Source organism: Cricetulus griseus (genome assembly GCF_003668045.3).
Source record: "Cricetulus griseus strain 17A/GY chromosome 1 unlocalized genomic scaffold, alternate assembly CriGri-PICRH-1.0 chr1_0, whole genome shotgun sequence".
NCBI classification, from domain to species: Eukaryota; Metazoa; Chordata; class Mammalia; order Rodentia; family Cricetidae; genus Cricetulus; species Cricetulus griseus.
Genome location: NW_023276806.1, coordinates 159,478,789 through 159,497,268, shown reverse-complemented (window position 1 = coordinate 159,497,268; position 18,480 = coordinate 159,478,789). Strand labels below are relative to the sequence as shown.

The window sequence follows — 18,480 nt, the reverse complement described above, 5'->3', positions numbered from 1 at the left end:
TGGATGAGTCCAGCTACTAAAGAACAATTTGCTTACATTGGGAGAAGAGCCACATTAGCATTTAGGGATGGCATTGAGAACCGATGCTGGGCCTGCAGATCTTGGGCAATACTGAGTAATTGAGATGGTTCCAAGACAATGCAAGTAGGTGTTCTGGGCTTGAAGGAGGTCTTCATGATAAGCAGTGATGTCTAGACAGTGAGGGGCATCTATACTGGGGTCTTTCAAGCCTGAGTTCCCACATTAGTCAATAATCTTGCTACACTGCAGATACTGAGTTTGGGATAGGTTCTGAGTGCCCAGTGCTTTAATAAACTCCCATGTGATGCCATATGGTATCCTTCATATGCCATGCTGAAGACTATAGGAACAAAGATCCAAACGACCAACCAAGTTCCTTGTTCCCAGTTCTAGATATTAGGAAATGCAAAGTCTTTTCTCCTCTTCTATTGACCTAGAAAACAGCTTCTTCTCTTTTCTATGATGTAAGTCATTGGTTCTCAACCTGTGGATCATGACCCCTAAGGATTGAACAATCCTTTCACAGGGGTCAGCTAAGATCATCATAAATCACAGATATTTACCTTATGAGTCATAAAAGTATCAAAATTACAGTTATGAGGCAGCAATGAAAATAATTTTATGGTTGGGGGTCACTACAACTTGAAGAACTGTATTAAAGGGCTGCAGCATTTGGAAGGTTGAGAGCCATTGACATAAAGGATCCTACCCTTCCAGGATCTAGTTTTAAACTAGGGGACCAGCTTTGTCCTGGCTCGTGCAAGATATCTCAGGTTCTGGCACTAAAAATTGTGTCCTGGTACAATAAAATGAGGGTTGTGTTGATACAAACCTTTATAGAAAGTACAAACTTATAAGTAAGTTTACCAAAGGCAAAGGGATGACTGAATAAATAAATAAATGAAGCATTTTCAGGAAGAAAGTCCATCTTCAGTGGCAGCTTACGAGGCCGAACTCATTCAATCCAAGGTCATGATCAGTTACTGTTGCCCCACAACCACCATAAAGTGGGAAGTCTCTGTGTTAGGATGTACTTTGGAAACAATTGGAGTGAAAAAATAGATAATACTGGGCCAGAGAAGAAGATGAACTAGTGGTTCTCCCTTGGTTGTATTGAGTTTTAGAGAGAAGCATGAGCGGAGAAGAGCTTCAGGGTATATTATTGTTGGACATGGTGTCACAAGCCTTTAAGTCCAGCACTGGGAAGTCAGAGGCAGATGAATCTCTACAAGTTCCAGGCCAGCCTGGTCTACCTCTGAGTTCCCTGCTAGCTAGGGCTAGCTAGCTGGATTACCTGTCTCCCTAAAAGGGACTATTATCAAGTGGAAGTTACTATTTAATTATTGCTCATGAGGCCAAGCAGAGATCCAAGACTTTATAAGTATAACTTAACTTATACTTATAAGTATTCTTATAAGTATAATGTAAGTCCATTTAACATCCAAGGCAGCCCAATTTAAGAGACAGTCATCATGTGCTCTATGCAGCAGAGAGCTGGGGAAGTATCCGCAGATGAAGAGGTCTGGCACCACACTGATTATAAATGGCAGATCTGGGGTTTAGATTCCATCTGATGCTTTTAATTAACCATCATGTTATCTAGTCCTTTGAGTCAGGATTGTTAAAGAAAATATAGGATGCTCAGCTAAATTTGAATTTCTGCATGAAAAATAGTTTTGGTCAGTGTTGTTGTTGTTTTGGCTTTGTTTTAGCCCAAGTGGATCCCAGTAATTCAAATAGAGCTGGGCATCCTACATTTTATTTGTCGAATCTGACTACTCTATTTTAAGATTTGTACTGATGAACATAAGATTCTTGGTATCAACCAGCAGCAGGAACAGAGAGTGGACTCCTGAGTATCCTGAGCAACCCCACTGTCCTAGCAGCCTAGTGACCATCACACCCTGCAAGGAGCCATAGCTGCTGCAGTACATCCAAGCCACCATCATGGCAACCAACAACATCTAGGCCAGAACCCCCAAGCAGCCTCATACCCATAGCACCTGACTGGGAAGGAAGGTTTTCAGAACAGTAAAGTAGTTCATTGTAAGAAATGGGTATGGTTTAATTGAGAAGAATGGTACCAAGTGCAGAGGCAGGAAAAATTACAGGCCCTGGTGGAATTCAAGCCCAGGCAGTCACTAGGTAGCCTATTACAACCATTGTAGACCCTCATTATATGGTAGAGGTCCTCCATGCAGTTACCATCAGGATTTTCAGAATAATAAGAGTTAAGGAAAGACCGAGGAACCAGAAGGCCAGTCCCAGCAATGCCCATGCTATTCTAGACAGAGGTCTCCCCTTTCTACATGCTGGAAACACCCTATTCCAACCATGCTATGCAGGAAGACTAGATAGAGGGTGCTGACAGTCATAGAGCAAGACAGCAAGGTAGACCAGTGAGACAGGCTGTGTTTGGGATAGGGCCATGAATCTATGGGGGCCCCTGTCCCGGAAGACAGCCTAGAGAGGACAGCAATGGTGAGGGTAAGGAGAACCAAAGAGATGAGACCCAAGGTCAGTAGCCACCTCCAAGTGTTACAACTTCAATTACAACCCATATACCCAGAGAATCCTAAACCACAAAATGGCAAAGGGATGCAAACAGGCGATCCACCTACGGAGGACTCATCTAGGGCGGGTCTGAATAAACAGCAGCTTATCAGCCAATCCATCAAGCAGTTTAGTCATCCAACAAGGAAAACATGGCATGGCATGGCATTGCAGCAACAGGAAATAAGAAGATGGGAGTTGAAGACCTTAAGGACTTGTTTTTTGTTACTTAGCCAGATAAGAGAACTATCTGCCTTGTCTATGAAGCATGTGGTTAGATAAATACTTTAACCTAAAGAGGTCTCCTTTGGATACTGACAAATATAGGTTCTGTTGCTTAGTTTATTTATTATTTATTTATTAATGTCCGGTTTTTCTCAATATACCATTGAAGATTTTAAGTTGTTTCATAAATGGTTGAGATGTTTTAATTTCATTTTTAATTTTTAACAAGCTTATAACTTGATTTAAGTCAACAAACTAAAAGTACCTGTTACTAAAGTTTGTAAATGATGATGATGGTGGTTGTGGTGATGATAAAAGAGTTCTCAGGAGTGCACAAAGTTGGGTACCAATATGGCTGTATTTGAGTTCTGCTCTATATCCAACTACTGTGCAATATTGGAAAAGCCACTTAGCTTCTGGGGTTTCTGATTATTTACCTGGCCAGTAGAGACAATAATACTGCCTCCTTCCCTCCCTCCTGGTATTGTTGGGATTGAGGGAAAATCAGAAAGGCCAATGACACTAACTTTGTGGCAGGCATTGTTGTGATGCATTAGTTATCTGCTCCTAGCAATCTCAAATCAGAAACTGAAGCTCAGTTTCCAGAAGGCATGTTGCTTCTTAGAAGTATTTTTATGTTTTGAAAGCATTTTAATCTTTTAGTGGATAGTGGCTCTAATAGAAGATCCCCAAAGCTTAAGCATTTGGTTTGGCTCAACTTTTGTCATCAACTATAATCATCTCTGTCTCTAGTCTTTGGGAGAAAAGCTATATAGATGAAGTTCAAATGCAATTGGGGCAATTGTCTATTTATACCTTACGTTGCATTATTATCTTCCAGCATTACACTATTTAGTTTTTATTTTCTTCAAGAAAATGTTAAGATTCAACCTGCTTGCTGTGCTAGGCATGAGAGGTGGGATGCCCATGAAAGTGGAGCAACACCAGACAGAGCTCATTCCAAGGTAAAAGCTGATACTTTCAGGGAAACTGGAAAGGTCCGTGGTGGGCAGGTTTGCATTCTAAGGGTCCTGTCCTTACCCAGGGCTGCTGCGGTGCAATGGGCTATCATGAATCCAGAGTTCAGCCCTCCTTCAGCCACCAGGAAGGCAGGCAGCTCGCTGAGGGAGGGGTTACACAGCCTTTCAATTCTTCTCTCACTAATTGCTGCAAGTTCATGGACACCAATGGCCAGATAGTCCAGGGCCTGAAAGAACAACTCAGTTTAGCTGGCCTGAATTGAAATGTACTTATGGGGTCAGGAGCACACTCAGAGAAAGCTTACTTTGGCTGGATATTCACCATGGAAGTTTCCTCCTGAAATTGTCTCTCCTCGACTGGCAAAGACCATCTTTTAAAACAGGTTAAGGCTTGAACATAACATTGTTGGTTACTTCAAAGGTAACTCCAACCCTCATCTGCTTAGTTTTAGTATTGAAGTGGCAGTCATTGTACAGATATAAGGAAAATGACAAGTTTTCCCATAAGCAGTTGTTGACAGGAACACACACGGACACACACACACACACACACCACACAGACACACACACACACACACACACACCACACACACACATACACAGATACACACCACACACACACACACACCACACAGACATACACACCACACACACACACACACACACACACACACACACACACACACACACACACACCACACACACACACACACACCACACACACACACACACACACACACACACACACACACACACACACACACTCTGAAGGTAAATTGTGTGCAAGTAATTTCTCTTGAGATCAAAGATGTCAACTCCCATCACTTTTCTAATCTGTCAACTTAACATTTATAGTAGAAGCTAAAACTATGAACATGAACCACTGGCTTGAAATCAAATTCTATTTCCTCCATGGAGCTGTGGATCCATGCTCTGTAGAAGAAGCTGCTGAATAGATTTGACTCATAGAACACTCACCAAAACGTCTGGAATAATCAATGCTAGGGCTGTTTTCCCACTCTGTCCTCTGAGATACTACACAAGTGTTCAATAGCCAACATGTCCTACAGACCCACTTCAGCAGGAGGGAACTTTGGAGTGTGATCACCCCCAGAGACAGCTCCAGTCTATTACACACTTTGCTTAAGTCAGGAGGCACAAGGGCAAAGGTAGTAAAAGACCCTCCATCCTGGTTCCACAAGCTTATGTTTTCCCTCCGGGCTTTATAAACAATATAGTTAGCTATTCACTACCAGAGTTGGCATCTGTGGCATGAGCCAACCTCTGACCAACAATATTCAAAAGAAATATTGTGTCTATATTGAGTGTGTGCAGGCTTTTTCTTGTCATCATTCCCTAAATAATACAACAAAACAACTACTTATGTAGTGTTTACATTGTATTAGATGTTATGGGTAATACAGAGAGGACTTAAAAGTATACAGGAAGAAGGCTATTCACAAGTAGATTAGGAACGTGAACAAGCAAAAACTGCAATAGGAAGAGTGTCCTACGGCCAACCTTCGCCCCCCCCCATACAGTCTTCTTTCTGTCTTCTGCGTGCCTGCTCTAATTTAAAAGCTAAGCATGTTGTATTATTTATTCTCTTGCTTCCCAACTTTGTTGGTTATTAGAATTCCTGCAACTCCCAACTTCCTAACACCCAGCATTTTGCACTGAGCGCTTTGCTCCTGCAGTGCAACACTGAGAAACCTTTTCCCTCAGGGAACATCAGTACCACAGCCACTCCCAACCATCCGAAAATTCAGCTACAATCAAGAGTCTATTATTAAGAAAGTAGGGAACTTTGGGCCAAAGTTATCGATGGGGAAAAATTAAATACAAAACTGTCACCATATCCAGTAAATTCATGTTACTCCTTTCCCTTTAAGGCCTGACTTAGCCTTAAAGATCGAACTGTGCCAGTATAGCATTGCCCCTGTAACACTGAAAACAAACTCATGAGTTAGACCACACAGCACTCATGAAAACCACTGTTCCTTCTGGGATGAGTGAGATTCATAATCCCAAGGATTATCGACTGCTGGTTTGAACTCACCATGAAGCGATCTCAGAGAACATAAAACGAAATCCTAAAGTAGACTTACACAAAAAAAGCACACTCAAACCTGGGGTGAGAAGCCTGCCCAGCTGTTGGGTAACCCGACATCTGTTCAACCAGGGCTGTGAGCCACTCTCACAGTTGGTTCCTTAGTAGTTTCTCCCTTATTGAGGATGACATCATCTGTGGAATGGGAAGGTAGTGTTCTTAAGAGGGTGCCTGTTTTCAAAGGCAGCGATGCCTCTGTGAAGACTGTACCCTGACTAAATACCTCAGCTTCAAAGAAAAAAAAAACACACTCTCTAGGGAAAAGTGATCCTGTTAATGGAAGAAAAGCCCCCCCCCCACTCAAAGAATGAAGGCATTCTTACCATGTGTAGAGATACCTACACTGTGGCCTGAGTCAAGCCCATGCCAGAAAGAAACCTGAGGATGCAGAAGCCTTATGTCACTGGAAATATTTTGATGTGTTAGTTTGTCGTTTTCTGCTCAATGCATCCTACATCACTAGAACCCAGGCTGCAGAAGGGAAGGCCAGCCTGGAACCTGCAGAAGGGAAGGCTAGCCTAGGATGCTCTAATCACATCCTCAACAACCTCACTAGTGTGTTTTCAGTCAGTGTCTTGATGAAACATATCCACAAATGCTGCTTTAATCTTTTATGGGCCATTTAAAAAAGTGTAGCATGCTAGACTCAAAACCTAAGAATTAGTTCATGTGTCTACTTCTGCCACTTACTGACTCTGGCCAAGAAGAAGCCACCAAGTGCTCAGCCTCATGGACTTATACTCATCTACCTATGAGATAGAATAATTCAATACAGACCCTAACACGGCCAGCTAGAGAAGACTTCAAATGTGTAGAACATTAAAAAGATACAGGGTTGTCTGTAGCACTATTCAGTTCTGTAGTAATGATGTCCTTCACAAATGCTATGGTATCATTCACCACGCCGTGGACCTAAAGCACAATAAAAGTAAGACATTTGAGTAATATCCAGTAAGAATGACAATATTCTTTTTCAGGCTTTTCTTTGTAACTGTTTTGCAGTTATGATCTTAAAAAGTATAATTGTCTCCTTTAGGAGTTGTCCTTTGAAGACAACTGGTAAGTTTTCAGTAAAGCAAGTTAGAATAAATACATTAAGATAATATATAAAATAAATACAGAAAATACATTAGACTTATATATAAAACATTGTGGTATAGGAAAAAGTGCCAGCCCTAGCCACAAAGAATTGCACTTCCATGCTAGTGGTAGGATGTAGGCAAGTTAGGTTTCTGGTTGAAACAGAGATTTGGAAAGTAGACAATGGATGCTACCTTCTGTTCATAAGAAGTAAATAAGATACTTTAGGAATCTCTTGGTCATGACTCACAGAGATCACCCACATAGTATAGCCATTAAGGGTCTGTTGTCATGAAACATAAAGCTCACACTAAAGCAGCCACCCTGCACTTTGCCCCAGGACAGCCATGGTACACTTCCTGGATTTTCCCAGAAGTCTAGGAGATAAAGAGCTAGTGCTGTGATCTTGCTCAAGGAAGGTACTGAGCCCTGTTCATCAGGTCCTGGATGCAAAATGGAAGAAAGTACCAATTTCACGGTTGGGAAAATCCAGTGAATTAGTATTTGGAAGACACCAATAATGGAGCCCATCATTTGGAGCCAGTCATCACTCTTAGAATAGCAGGGGCTCTTAAATTAGGACTTATTCTTATGGTTCAGATAAATTTGGTAATTCTTTCCCATAGAAGTCTTTGATAAGTTTAATAAGCTAGTCAAATAGGACTAGGGAATTTACTCTAGGGAAAACACACTTTTAGTCTCTTGACTAGAACTTGAGTGACAAATCGTTTCTTAAGATGGTTGTAATTGTTCACCAGTCAGATTATGTAAAAAGGCTGTACCCATTTCTTACTTAAAGTTTGTCAGAGATTCATTTATAGTGCTTTATATTTGATCATAGGATGAAGATAAGGTATGCCCCACGGACATTTGAATTCTGAAAGACAGAATTCAACGTTCACTTCCCTGTGAACATCCCTAACTGACTGATGACTGACTGTAATTTTTCTCTACAGGAAGAGCCAGTGGGACTCTTCAAATGCTACTTAGCCATTGTAGTACATCAACACAGGAGGTCAAGATATGGGAGGTTTCACCAACCCAGTAAGAAGTTGATAACGACAGGAGAAACTGAAATATAAAATACACTATTTTTAACAGTAGGAGCAGAGAGATTTGGATTCCATTTGGCCATAGCATAGTTTTCTAAAACTTTCCCCTTTTTCTATTGTTTTCCTTCTGAATTTGGGGAAAGAGTCTTTGTTGGTCTCCTGGTTCTTGACTTTACCTGTGGACAGCATCGTAAGGTGTATGCATCCTGGACTCGATCACAAAACCTGTGGCTTTCTGTGCAGGGATGGGGGGGGGGAAGAAAACAGGCAACATGTTACTGTTCTCTGCAGGGCACACAGTCCCAGGGAGTCCACTCAAACAAACTTGTTCAGACCTGCGATTTCTGATGGGTGGTGATCTGAGTCCAAGAGTGACCGGAACCGAAAAGCAACTTCAATTTGCCCGCGGTGAGGGCGGACAGCGTGAATGTCTAGAATTGAAGGTGACAAAAAAGTCGGAGCAATTCTGGTATTAGAATGAATCCTGGCACAGAGAATGCAGGACCATCCACGGTGCTGGCAGAACCCTCTAAAGTCCTGGAGGTTCTCGACCATCATGCAGAATTAAATACTTCCACCCAAAGGTTAAATTTTCTTTTATCTACTTGATTCTTGTCTCTATTGCATACGTTGGAGTGCAAACTATTTGCAGAACATACTTAGAAACTTAATTCAAGACCCTGGACCCACCTTAAAGGAACTAGACTGAAGACCACAGAGATCATGCATAGTGGCTTAATTTGACTGAGTCATTTTTGGACATTTTCTGCTCTATTTATTATTAACATGGAGCCTTTGACATTTATTAATTCCTAGATAAGATACAGATACTTATATCATTTTGCCTTCCCAATTTTCTTATCTCTCTCCCTCTCTCTTTCTCTCTGTATGTGTGTGTGTGTGTGTGTGCTTGTGTGCATGAGCAAACGGATGCTGAGTGTATATGAATATATGTGTCAGGGAACAAGTGTGGGTGTCGTACCTTAGGGGCTGCCCACCTTCTCCTTCCCCTTAGTTTTCATTTTGAGACAGAGCTTCTCACTGGCCCAAAACTCATCAAGTAAGCTAGGCTGGCCAGCGAGCCCCAGGGATCTGCTTGTCTTCATCTCCTGAGCTCTGGGATTACAAGCACACACCACCACACCCAATTTTTAAAAAGTCTGTCCTGGGCATTGAATTTAGGTCCTTGTACTTGCAAAACAAGATCTTCACCTACAGAGCTCTCCTCACTCTCCCCTTTTTTTTGAACCAGAGTTTCAAGTCTGATTCCTAAAACAATGCCTAGTTTGGCATGCTTGGATTACTGAGTGACCTGGAGCATGTCGCTTAGCTCTCCAGGTCAGTGTCTGTCTTCTGACAGTAATTGTTATGGGACTGAGTATGACAGAACTCAAGTGAAGCTGTGGCAGTCTTGGGTATACTGGGAGCACCCGGGTCTTCTCACTCTTCCCTGCCACCCACCCCCTCCACCTCTGTGCCTAAAAACCTCAACCAAGTCGCCCTGGTTGAATGAGTAACCAAACAGAACCTGCTGACCAGTATCGAAGGCTTTGGTGGTGCCCTTCAGCACCTCAAGGGTCAAGGCAGCCACAATGTCAGCCTGCCGGGCGATGGCGCTGGCTCGTTCCACAGCTTCACAGCCCAGGGACGTGATCATCTGTGTGCCATTAATGAGTGCCAGGCCCTGTGGGGAAAAGAAGAAAAGTGTCTTACTGTGTTCATTGTAATGAACCCACAGACAAGCCGATCTGATATCTTCTGCTTTTGTAGGAGAGAAATGAGCCACCCAGCTGAGCTGTGGGTCTGTGTGTTTTCACAAGTGTGGGCCAGTCGTGCATATTCATGAGCTTGAGTGGCATCATATCTGGAATCATCAGCACAGATTTGGCCAAAGGGTACCTGACAGCTGTTCCCCTGTCAAGACACCCGAGTGGCCATGCAGTACAGAATTCGTGTAGCATCTTCAGCCCTCTGTGTTGTGTTGTTTACTAACTTCTCACCATCATAGACAAGACATCCTAAAACTTCCCTGGTCCAAAGTTGTGACTGAGAGCATCTTAAGGGGTTGACTGAGCAGATATTATCAAGCTCCTTAGAAAATTGTATTTGAAATTTATGTTCTTAGAGAAACCTCAGGGACTTGTGACATGACTAGTCTTAAACATTCACAGAGGATCCCTTTCTTCAGTGAGCAGCTGTCAATCAACATATAAGCTGTGTTGATTTTAAGGAACCAATGAAACTGTCACATTAAGGATTTAAACAGGGCATATGTGAAGATTTGTTAACACAAACAAGTTTTCCATGACTAACTAACCTCTTTGGGTTTCAGAACAACTGGTTTCAACCCGTGGGCTTCTAGGACCTGTTGAATGATTAAAAGCATGAACATGGTTATTACTTGGAATACCAGCTTATTTTTTATTTTATTTGGAGCCCGGTGAAATACATTCAGTTCCAAAGTTTGTCTTATAAAAGATTTTGCCTACATAAACCGGTTCTGGCCAGGTTCTTGGGGTCAGAGTCTACCACTCTTTTTTTTTTATTATTGTTTTTTGAGACAGGGTTTCTCTGTGTAGCTTTGGAGCCTATCCTGGCACTCGCTCTGGAGACCAGGCTGGCCTTGAACTCACAGAGACACCCACCTGCCTCTGCCTCCCGAGTGCTGGGATTAAAGGCGTGTGCCACCAACGGCCGGCTGAGTCTACCCCTCTTTAGCCGGAAAGTAGGCTTAGTGTTTGGATAACTTGTGGACTTTTGAACCAAGGACTCAGTTGCCTATAGAATGCATTTTGCTTTCAAGTTCCTCTGTGTTGGTCCTCAGACTTTGAGACTCACCCACATATGCCCACTCTGGGTTAAGACTGAGCTCCGGGCTGCCTGTCTTTATGCTTCTGCATCCAAAGCATGATCCTCAAATCACCTCTACCCTTGTTTCTGCACCCTCTGTCACCCACAGACCCTCAGGGTAGGACTTGGGAGCAAATGTGTGCTCACCAAGGAAGAGGAGATTATGGCATCACCTCAACTAGGTGGAGCCAGAATCCCGAGAGGAAGCGGACAGAACATGCTTTCTCTCAAGTAACACAAGGGTGTTGCTACACTGAGGCTCCCTGGAGGGAGAAGGGAAGAGTGAGTTAAAGCAGAAGGACAGAGCAGTGTCACTTGGCCCTGTCCATCTCTCAGGGTCTGAGTACTTCTCGCTGCAGGGTGTTGGGCTGGGCTGGGCTGGGGTACGAGCAGTAGAGGCTGACAAGTTGAGGGAAACCAGGCCACTCAGGCTGAATGCTCGAGGGCATATGGAGGAAACAAATAAAACATACCAACCTCTGTGGGTGACCTGGAAAGGAGCAGAGGAGCAGAGAGAGTAGATTCCTAGAGGACTTTTCAGAAGAAAAAAGTGGGGAAAAAGGTGTTGAGCCATGTGCTAAGCCCAGAGCACATTCCAGCTGCAGTCTAACTCTAGTTTCCAATGTAGAGAGCCTTGGGTAGGGGGCGCTGTAGGAATCACAAGGAAAACAATACTCTTGAGCCACACTATGGCTGAACTTTATCCTAGAGAGGAGGAGCCATAATGCTACAAGTTTAACTAGGATGTGTTTGGATTTGGTTTTGACCAAGGTCGGGCCTGCTGCCGTGTGAATATTGAGGAAACTTTGTCCACAGAGACAGAACCAAGATAGGCTGCACAGGAGAAAGATGACCTGGAACCTAGCTCCCCCGAAGGATAATCTAGTTTCTTCTTCCTCCTTGGTCCTCTGCCTTTTTTTTTTTTTAAAAAAAACTTTTTAAAAATTTTATGTTCATTGGTGTTTTGCCTATCTGTGTGAGGGCGCCAGGTGCCCTGGAAGTGGAGTTACAGACAGTTGTGAGCTGCCTTGTGAACTCAGGTCCTCTGGAAGAGTAGTCAGTGCTCTTAAGCACCGAGCCATCTCTCCAGCCCGTCCTCTGCCTCTTTCACTGACTGTTTGGGTACTTCTCATACCTGCTCATAGAGGACACTTTAAATGACGTGGTAGGCTGCTCAGCTGAGCTTTGCTCATGAAGAAAACATTAAAACTTTGTGTAAAACATGCCTTTCTGATGATGTGCTTTCTAGAGACCACACCTCTGTCTTTCACAAGCCCCACCTGTAAGATAAGCTCCTCAATACAATTGTGACCCCGTGTGACCTCCACAGTGGGCACCAGCAGTTTTCTGAAATTAAAATGAGTGACTGTACATTCTAAAGCCACATATCGTGAATGCTGGCAGGGGAATATGGAAGCCAATATCCTCTCCAAGGATTAAGTTGACTCGTCTGTAACCGGACGGCCATGACGACTAAGTGGTATATCATACACAAGCGTCTCCTGGCTCCGGCTGAGAATACTATGCATGAAGCCATTATGTGAGGCTTACGTATTTAGCATCGGCCCAGCCACTCTTTGGGGACCACATCTTTCCTTCTCCAATGAGTCCCAGGGCAAGATGAGAGAGTGGTGCAAGGTCTCCACTGGCACCAACAGTTCCTTTCTCCGGAACATAGGACAGGCAGGAGGCTGCGAGAGAAGTAGGCATCATTATCCCAAGAGTGCTGAAGCCATTGTCGCTATCTTTGCTTTGCCAGTGAAGACAACCCTCACTGCCGACGGGGTCTAGAGTCATTTTGTAGCCTACATATCCAAGAATGATCATTTCTCAAGCACAACTAATGTTTAAGAGAAGCAGCTGAGCCAGGTGGTGATGGCGCACACCTTTAATCCCAACAGTCAGGAGGCAGAGGCTGGTGGATCTCTGAGTTCGAGGCCAGCCTGGTCTCACAGAGAGTTCCAGAATAGCCAGGGCTACACAGAGAAAGCCTGTCTTGAATAACAGACAGATAGACAGAAAGAGAGAATCAGCTGAGCTGTTATGAAAAGGGGAGTGTGGGGGAAATAAGAAAAGAAGAAAAAGGAAGGGAAGGAGGGAGAGAGACAGGAGGAAGGAAGGAGAGAGAAATGTGTATATGGGAACAGGCATCCGAGGGGAAGGACGTGGTGCTCATGTTGTCATGACCCAACTCCTAGGATTCTCCCAATATCGCAGAAACACAACCATAAATTAGCTGTTGATCATCACACTCTGGTTTATAAGAGCAAAAATTTAGAAATAATCAAAATACAGAATTAAGGGACATTTATGTGATTATATACAGTTATTAAAAGCTGTTAGAGAATGCTTAAAAACTGTGTTTACTTTAAAAGTCATTGATGGTTCTAGAAGGATGTGGCACACTGAAGTACTATTAACAAAGTTCTTTAACAAGAAATTCACAGGCAAAACTCTCTCTTTCTGTGCAGTCAGTTACCACCCCATACACTATGACCACTTATGCATACACATGTGCGATTTTTTAGAATTTTTCCCAAAAGTTACCCCCCAAAAGGAGGCTTCTGTTTCCTAAAATAAAGTCCTGATGGTGATTGTTTCCACAGCTGTTGCTGAATAACATCAGTTAGACACATTAGTGCCAACCTGGGCCAGATTCCAGACTATACCTGACCTGGGCAATTCCCGGAGCAGCAGGGACCCAGAAATGCCTTAAAGGCATCTGTCATGGCACAGGTGTGTTCAAGGTTGGAGTTCTACTGTCTTGGGTTTGAGGCTTGTGGTGGAGCAGAGCTTGTAGGTGGGTACTGTGACCACTATGGATCTGTGCAGACATCCCCTATGGCCTGTAGACTGTGACCTTCACTGAGTCCCCTGTGCCGTCTGCATAGGAACTCAAACATCTGCTCTTCTCTGCATGACATGAGACCTAATTTCTTGTTTGTTTTTGTTTTTTGAGACAGGCTTTCTCTGTAGCCTTGGAGCCCATCCTGGAACTCGCCCTGTAGACCAGGCTGGCCTTGAACTCACAGAGATCCACCTGCTTCTGCCTCCCGAGTGTTGGGATTAAAGACGTGCACCACCAATGCCTGGCTGAGACCTAATTTCTTTTCCCATCCCTTTCCCACAAGGATCCCTTGGATTCCCATTGACCTCATGTTTTATCCTTTGTGGTGTGAAGGGACAGCTTCCTGAGCCTTGCAAATCTGGTCTCCCCTTTTAGGACTGAGTTGGGTTGCATCACATCCTATCCCACAATGGCTTCATGGCTAAATCTATTATTAGCCTCTTCACATTATGGCCTACCTTTTTACAAAGTTAGATTTCCATGTGCAAGTACAACTTGTCCATCATCTGGGGGGAACATTGAGAGTTCAGATGCCCGAGAACCAACTGGAACCACTGTCTTTGGGATGGGCATAATCCAGGAATTATGTTCATGAATGATTTGGTGCAATTTCTCCCATCATATATGGGCACCATTGAGTAGACAGCTCTGTGTAGGCCTGAATGCATTGGCATGCTGGTGGGACTCATGCTTATGTTAAAAGCTACCACAAGATGGGTTGACACTTACGGGAATAACTAGAGCTGCCATTTTTGCTACCTGAAAACTGGTTCTCCTTCTAGCCAAACCCGTTTTACACTCATCTTGATTGTCTCCTTTTTAGTGTTGGCATCTAGTCATCCCAATCTACTTTTGGGGTGTGGCCAACTTCTCTGAAAGGCCAAACTAAGGATTCATTGCCTCACCATTAAATGCTTCAATAACTTGCTTCAGGGTCTCCAAGGAAATCCCACTGTATCCTTTGGCTAAAACGTTGATCCTCAGAGCCAAGAGCATCCGACACCTCTCAGGACTGAGTGGTTTCCCAACACCTACAAAGCAGAATTGTCATTTTCTTCAAGAAAAAAGAAAGCAATAACAAAGCCCTCACCCCCTGCCTGCCCCTACCTCTTGGGGCTTTCCCCACTTTTGCCAGTCTTCTCCTGGCTTTCTGAAGCTGGATGGATGGTGCTCCCTACGTCTGGCTCCTCAAAGCCTTGTCCATACCAAGCTAGAGGCCCAGGTTCTCCTTCTCAATTCCTTCCTTCAGTGAATCTTACCTGCCCAAATGCCTTCAGAATACTGAAGATAGACCTTGGCTCCTCCAGTGTTATGGACCCTGGGCTCATCCTACCTACCTCATGTCCCAAATGCTAGCCTTCGTTCTCTCCCCTAGATACACCACTCTCTTCATAGGACTGGATACATGCTCCTATCTCAAGCCCATCCCTCCACCAGGCCCATTCTGCTTTCTGAGCTGTAGCACGACGTTGGTCTGGGCTGATGCCATCTGCTCACACTCCTGGGTCCCCAGCACCCAGCCCTTGGAGTGCCTTTAGGCTAGTCAACCACGTGATCTGATGTGATTTAGCTGTCACCCAATACCAGAAACAATTTACCTGAAGAATGTGAACGAACTAAGTTGACCTGAAGCTCCCTGGAAGAGAAAGATGACAACCCTCTTAGATACCTTGGGTGAACATGCCCCCTCAGCTGGGAATATAAAGGGAATAATGGTTAAGACTTTAGATGGGCAGCCTCATGCAGTGAAGGAAACAGTAGGTCTGGTTCTGTCAGGATGAGTTGGGTACAAGTCAACTCAAGACTCACTCTGTTCACCAAGATACATGAGGAGCTTGGCTGTCTTCCAGGGTTGAGTGAGAATTTGTTACCCAGTGCTTGGTCTAAAGCAGCGGTTCTCAACATATGGGTTGCGACTTCTTTGGTGGTGGCATATCAACTATCCTGCATATCAGCTGTTTACATTATGATTCACAAGGGTAGCAAAATTACAGCCATGAAGTAGCAACGAAATAATGTTATGGTTGGGGGTCACCACAACATGAAGAACTGTTTTAAAGAGTCGCAGCATTAGGAAGGTTGAGAACATCTGGTCTAAAGCAAGTGTTCAACGAAATGATCTCCGTGGAAGTGAACTCTCTAAGTTGGGGGCAGACGAGTGGTGAATGCATGCACCTGAGACTTACTGTAGCTTATGGACAGGGATTACTGTTCTGGCAAATTTCCCAAAACCTGTGGTGATGCCGTAAACAACTGGAATAAAAAATAAGCAGACACCCTCATGATTAGATTCAACTGAGGTGTTTCATAGTTACATTTGTCCGTAAAAAGAATGTTAGAACATCTCGAGAAAAAGGTACCTGTTTTTTCTTTTATGATGCTGTCGATGACTTCCCTCGACTGTTGCACTTTCTTCTCAGCAGTTGAGGTGAGCTAGGAAAGCATTGGCCAGAGCGAGTATGTGAAGGTCTCCCATGGCCAGTGGAAATAGGAGGGAACTGTCCTTTCCCTTCCCCACATACCTTTATCTTGTAATGTCCCTTTCCCAAGTTGACCAGATCCTCTGTGCTCAGACTGTCCCCATCTAAGGCAATGTACTGCACAAAAGGAGTGAATCACATTGAGTCTGGGGGTGAGGTTGGGGTGGCCCTGGACACAGTCTGACGTTGAAAATATTTTATTATTGCAGTGCTAACTAAGATCATGGCTGGCTTACAGGGAGACTGGGCAAGAAAAGTCAGGAAAGCAAGGCCAGGTTCCCAGTAGTACCACTCTGTCCTTACTTGGGGTATTCACTCAGGTACGCACCCCCTCTTCTTTAAAGGGGAGGGGTATTGTGGCACCAGACTTCATTTTCCGCACAAAAAGAAAAGTAGCTTGCAGCTTACCCTTTCAGGCTCCCGGTATTTGCTGTATCTGAACCCAGGTAAAGGAACACACTGGCCATGTGGAAAAGCTCCGTCCCACCATGGTAGGTCCAGCCCCCAGTGTCCACCAAAGTGGAATCAGAAAGGATACAGGAAAACTCCTTCTGGCTGTGAAGGAATGAAGTCTGGAGACATTATATCGCCTTCGATGACTGAAACAAAAAGGGGAGAGAGGGGCCACATTTGGGCTGCTGCCAGAACCAGGAATGGCCCCTCCATGCTCTGAGCTTGCATTGCATAGCCATGGCTGCTGGCACGTGACTTTCTACATTTCCCCATGGCCTTGGTGTCTTTATACAGGAAAGCAAACAGCAGATAGGCGAGGGACATCGGTGGAAGATCAGTTCTAGCCCGCTTCCACTCTGGCAGCCACTTCTTTTAAATCTGAAATCTCGGGCACAGGTCTGACAAGGCTAACCTGATGGCAGAAGAAATCTGTAATTGCAGGGGGATTCCGGTCTGCAGTCTTAGGTTCAAGTGCAGACTCTTGTCACTTATGACTTGCCTCTCTACACCTATTGCAGGCTGAGGACAAGGTAGATGAGAAGCTTAGCTTGAGGTTTCCCAGGTCAAGTACTCAAGCCTATTTTTTCTCATCATTTTCCCTGACACGAGGGTGACTTCCTCCAGGCCATGCCATGGCAGTTCATCCCTTTCCCCTGCGGGCCACTCACCCACTTCTACGAACTCATTGTCCTCCAAGGCCACCTCCAGCATGTCCTCATTGTCCAACAGGCCCAGACCCTTGCACCGCCGCACGAGGAAGCTCACTTCATCCACGGAGGCGAAGCCACCATTGTCGGGTTTGTTCTTCATGTAGCGCCGCACAGCCTCGCGGCCCAGCCAGCCTACAGTGAGCTTCCCATCCTGGCAGGGCACTGCCAGCCATTCCCCACGCACATGCACCGTGTACCTAGGCATGGCTCGGCTACTCTAACAGCTCCTCTGAGCAACAGGCCCCTGCAAACAAGTGCTGGCTCCTTCCTTACTGTCCCAGACAGGAGAGCCTTTATCCTTTACCCCGGAGGGGAGTGCCTGCTGGGGTGTGGTTGGCAGAGAGACTGAGAATGGATTTTCAAAACACACCCCTTCCCTCGCTTGCTTTTACTCGTTCACACTTTGAACAAATATTTATTGTGGTCTCTGTTGTTCCTTTGGCCTTTTTGGAAGTTGAACTAGGGGCTGGAGAGAGGGATATGGTTAGGCGAGCCCACCTTCAATGCAGCCCTGCAGGCAGAAAGAACAGGATCTCTCACCTCGGAGGCCTGAGCCCTGTGAGTGTCCCTCCTGACTAGGGTCCCCAGTTCTCTCCCCCTTTCTGAGTTCTGCCTTGAGAGCTGCTCATAAACACCATGTTCCCCTCTTCATGGAATTACCCAATTGGTAAAAGGCATCCCCTCCGTCAATTGTGACACCTGGGAGTGTGGCAATCCTCATTCATTTATTTATTCAACTCACAAACGCGTGTTGGGCAATGCCTCCCTGGACACTGATTTGTACTTCTGAGCTGCCACTGCACAAGAGGGCTGAGAAGGCCAGAGACCATTTTCAAAACTACAGGTGTGTCTAGATGCACGCACAGTTTACTGCCCTAGGGTGAGTGAATTATCAGCGTGTTTCCTCATCCAAAGGCACACTGTTGACTGCTGTGCTCCGCAGCATCTATTGGGATAAATCCTGGCTCTGCGGTCTACTTGACTTCTCTGGGCTTCAGCTTCCTTACCTATAAAATGGAGATAATGCTACCTATCCCAATGGGCTGGAGACAAAGTGAACTCGGGTGTCAACCCTAGGATAAGCGCCTGCTGGATGGGGATGCCACAGAAGTGTTTGG

The 18,480-nt window shown here is 44.8% G+C and overlaps 1 protein-coding gene across 1 annotated transcript in view; it reads right to left on the bottom strand.

Moving 5' to 3' along the window:
- Hal (histidine ammonia-lyase) overlaps positions 1–17,625 on the bottom strand; it is a 28,069-nt gene extending 10,444 nt beyond the window's left edge. The window contains exons 1-16 of the mRNA XM_027392633.2: positions 17,321–17,625; positions 16,738–16,798; positions 16,608–16,635; positions 16,242–16,316; positions 16,080–16,152; positions 15,906–15,972; positions 15,318–15,355; positions 14,625–14,750; positions 12,423–12,562; positions 10,339–10,386; positions 9,558–9,705; positions 8,357–8,452; positions 8,198–8,256; positions 6,721–6,801; positions 4,085–4,150; positions 3,841–4,006 (exon numbers count right to left, since the gene is read on the bottom strand). Coding sequence (XP_027248434.1) covers positions 3,841–4,006; positions 4,085–4,150; positions 6,721–6,801; positions 8,198–8,256; positions 8,357–8,452; positions 9,558–9,705; positions 10,339–10,386; positions 12,423–12,562; positions 14,625–14,750; positions 15,318–15,355; positions 15,906–15,972; positions 16,080–16,152; positions 16,242–16,316; positions 16,608–16,635; positions 16,738–16,798; positions 17,321–17,567 — 1,519 coding nt within the window. The 5' untranslated portion in view covers positions 17,568–17,625. The remainder of the gene's footprint in view (positions 1–3,840; positions 4,007–4,084; positions 4,151–6,720; positions 6,802–8,197; positions 8,257–8,356; positions 8,453–9,557; positions 9,706–10,338; positions 10,387–12,422; positions 12,563–14,624; positions 14,751–15,317; positions 15,356–15,905; positions 15,973–16,079; positions 16,153–16,241; positions 16,317–16,607; positions 16,636–16,737; positions 16,799–17,320) is intronic.
- Positions 17,626–18,480: the final 855 nt, after the last annotated feature.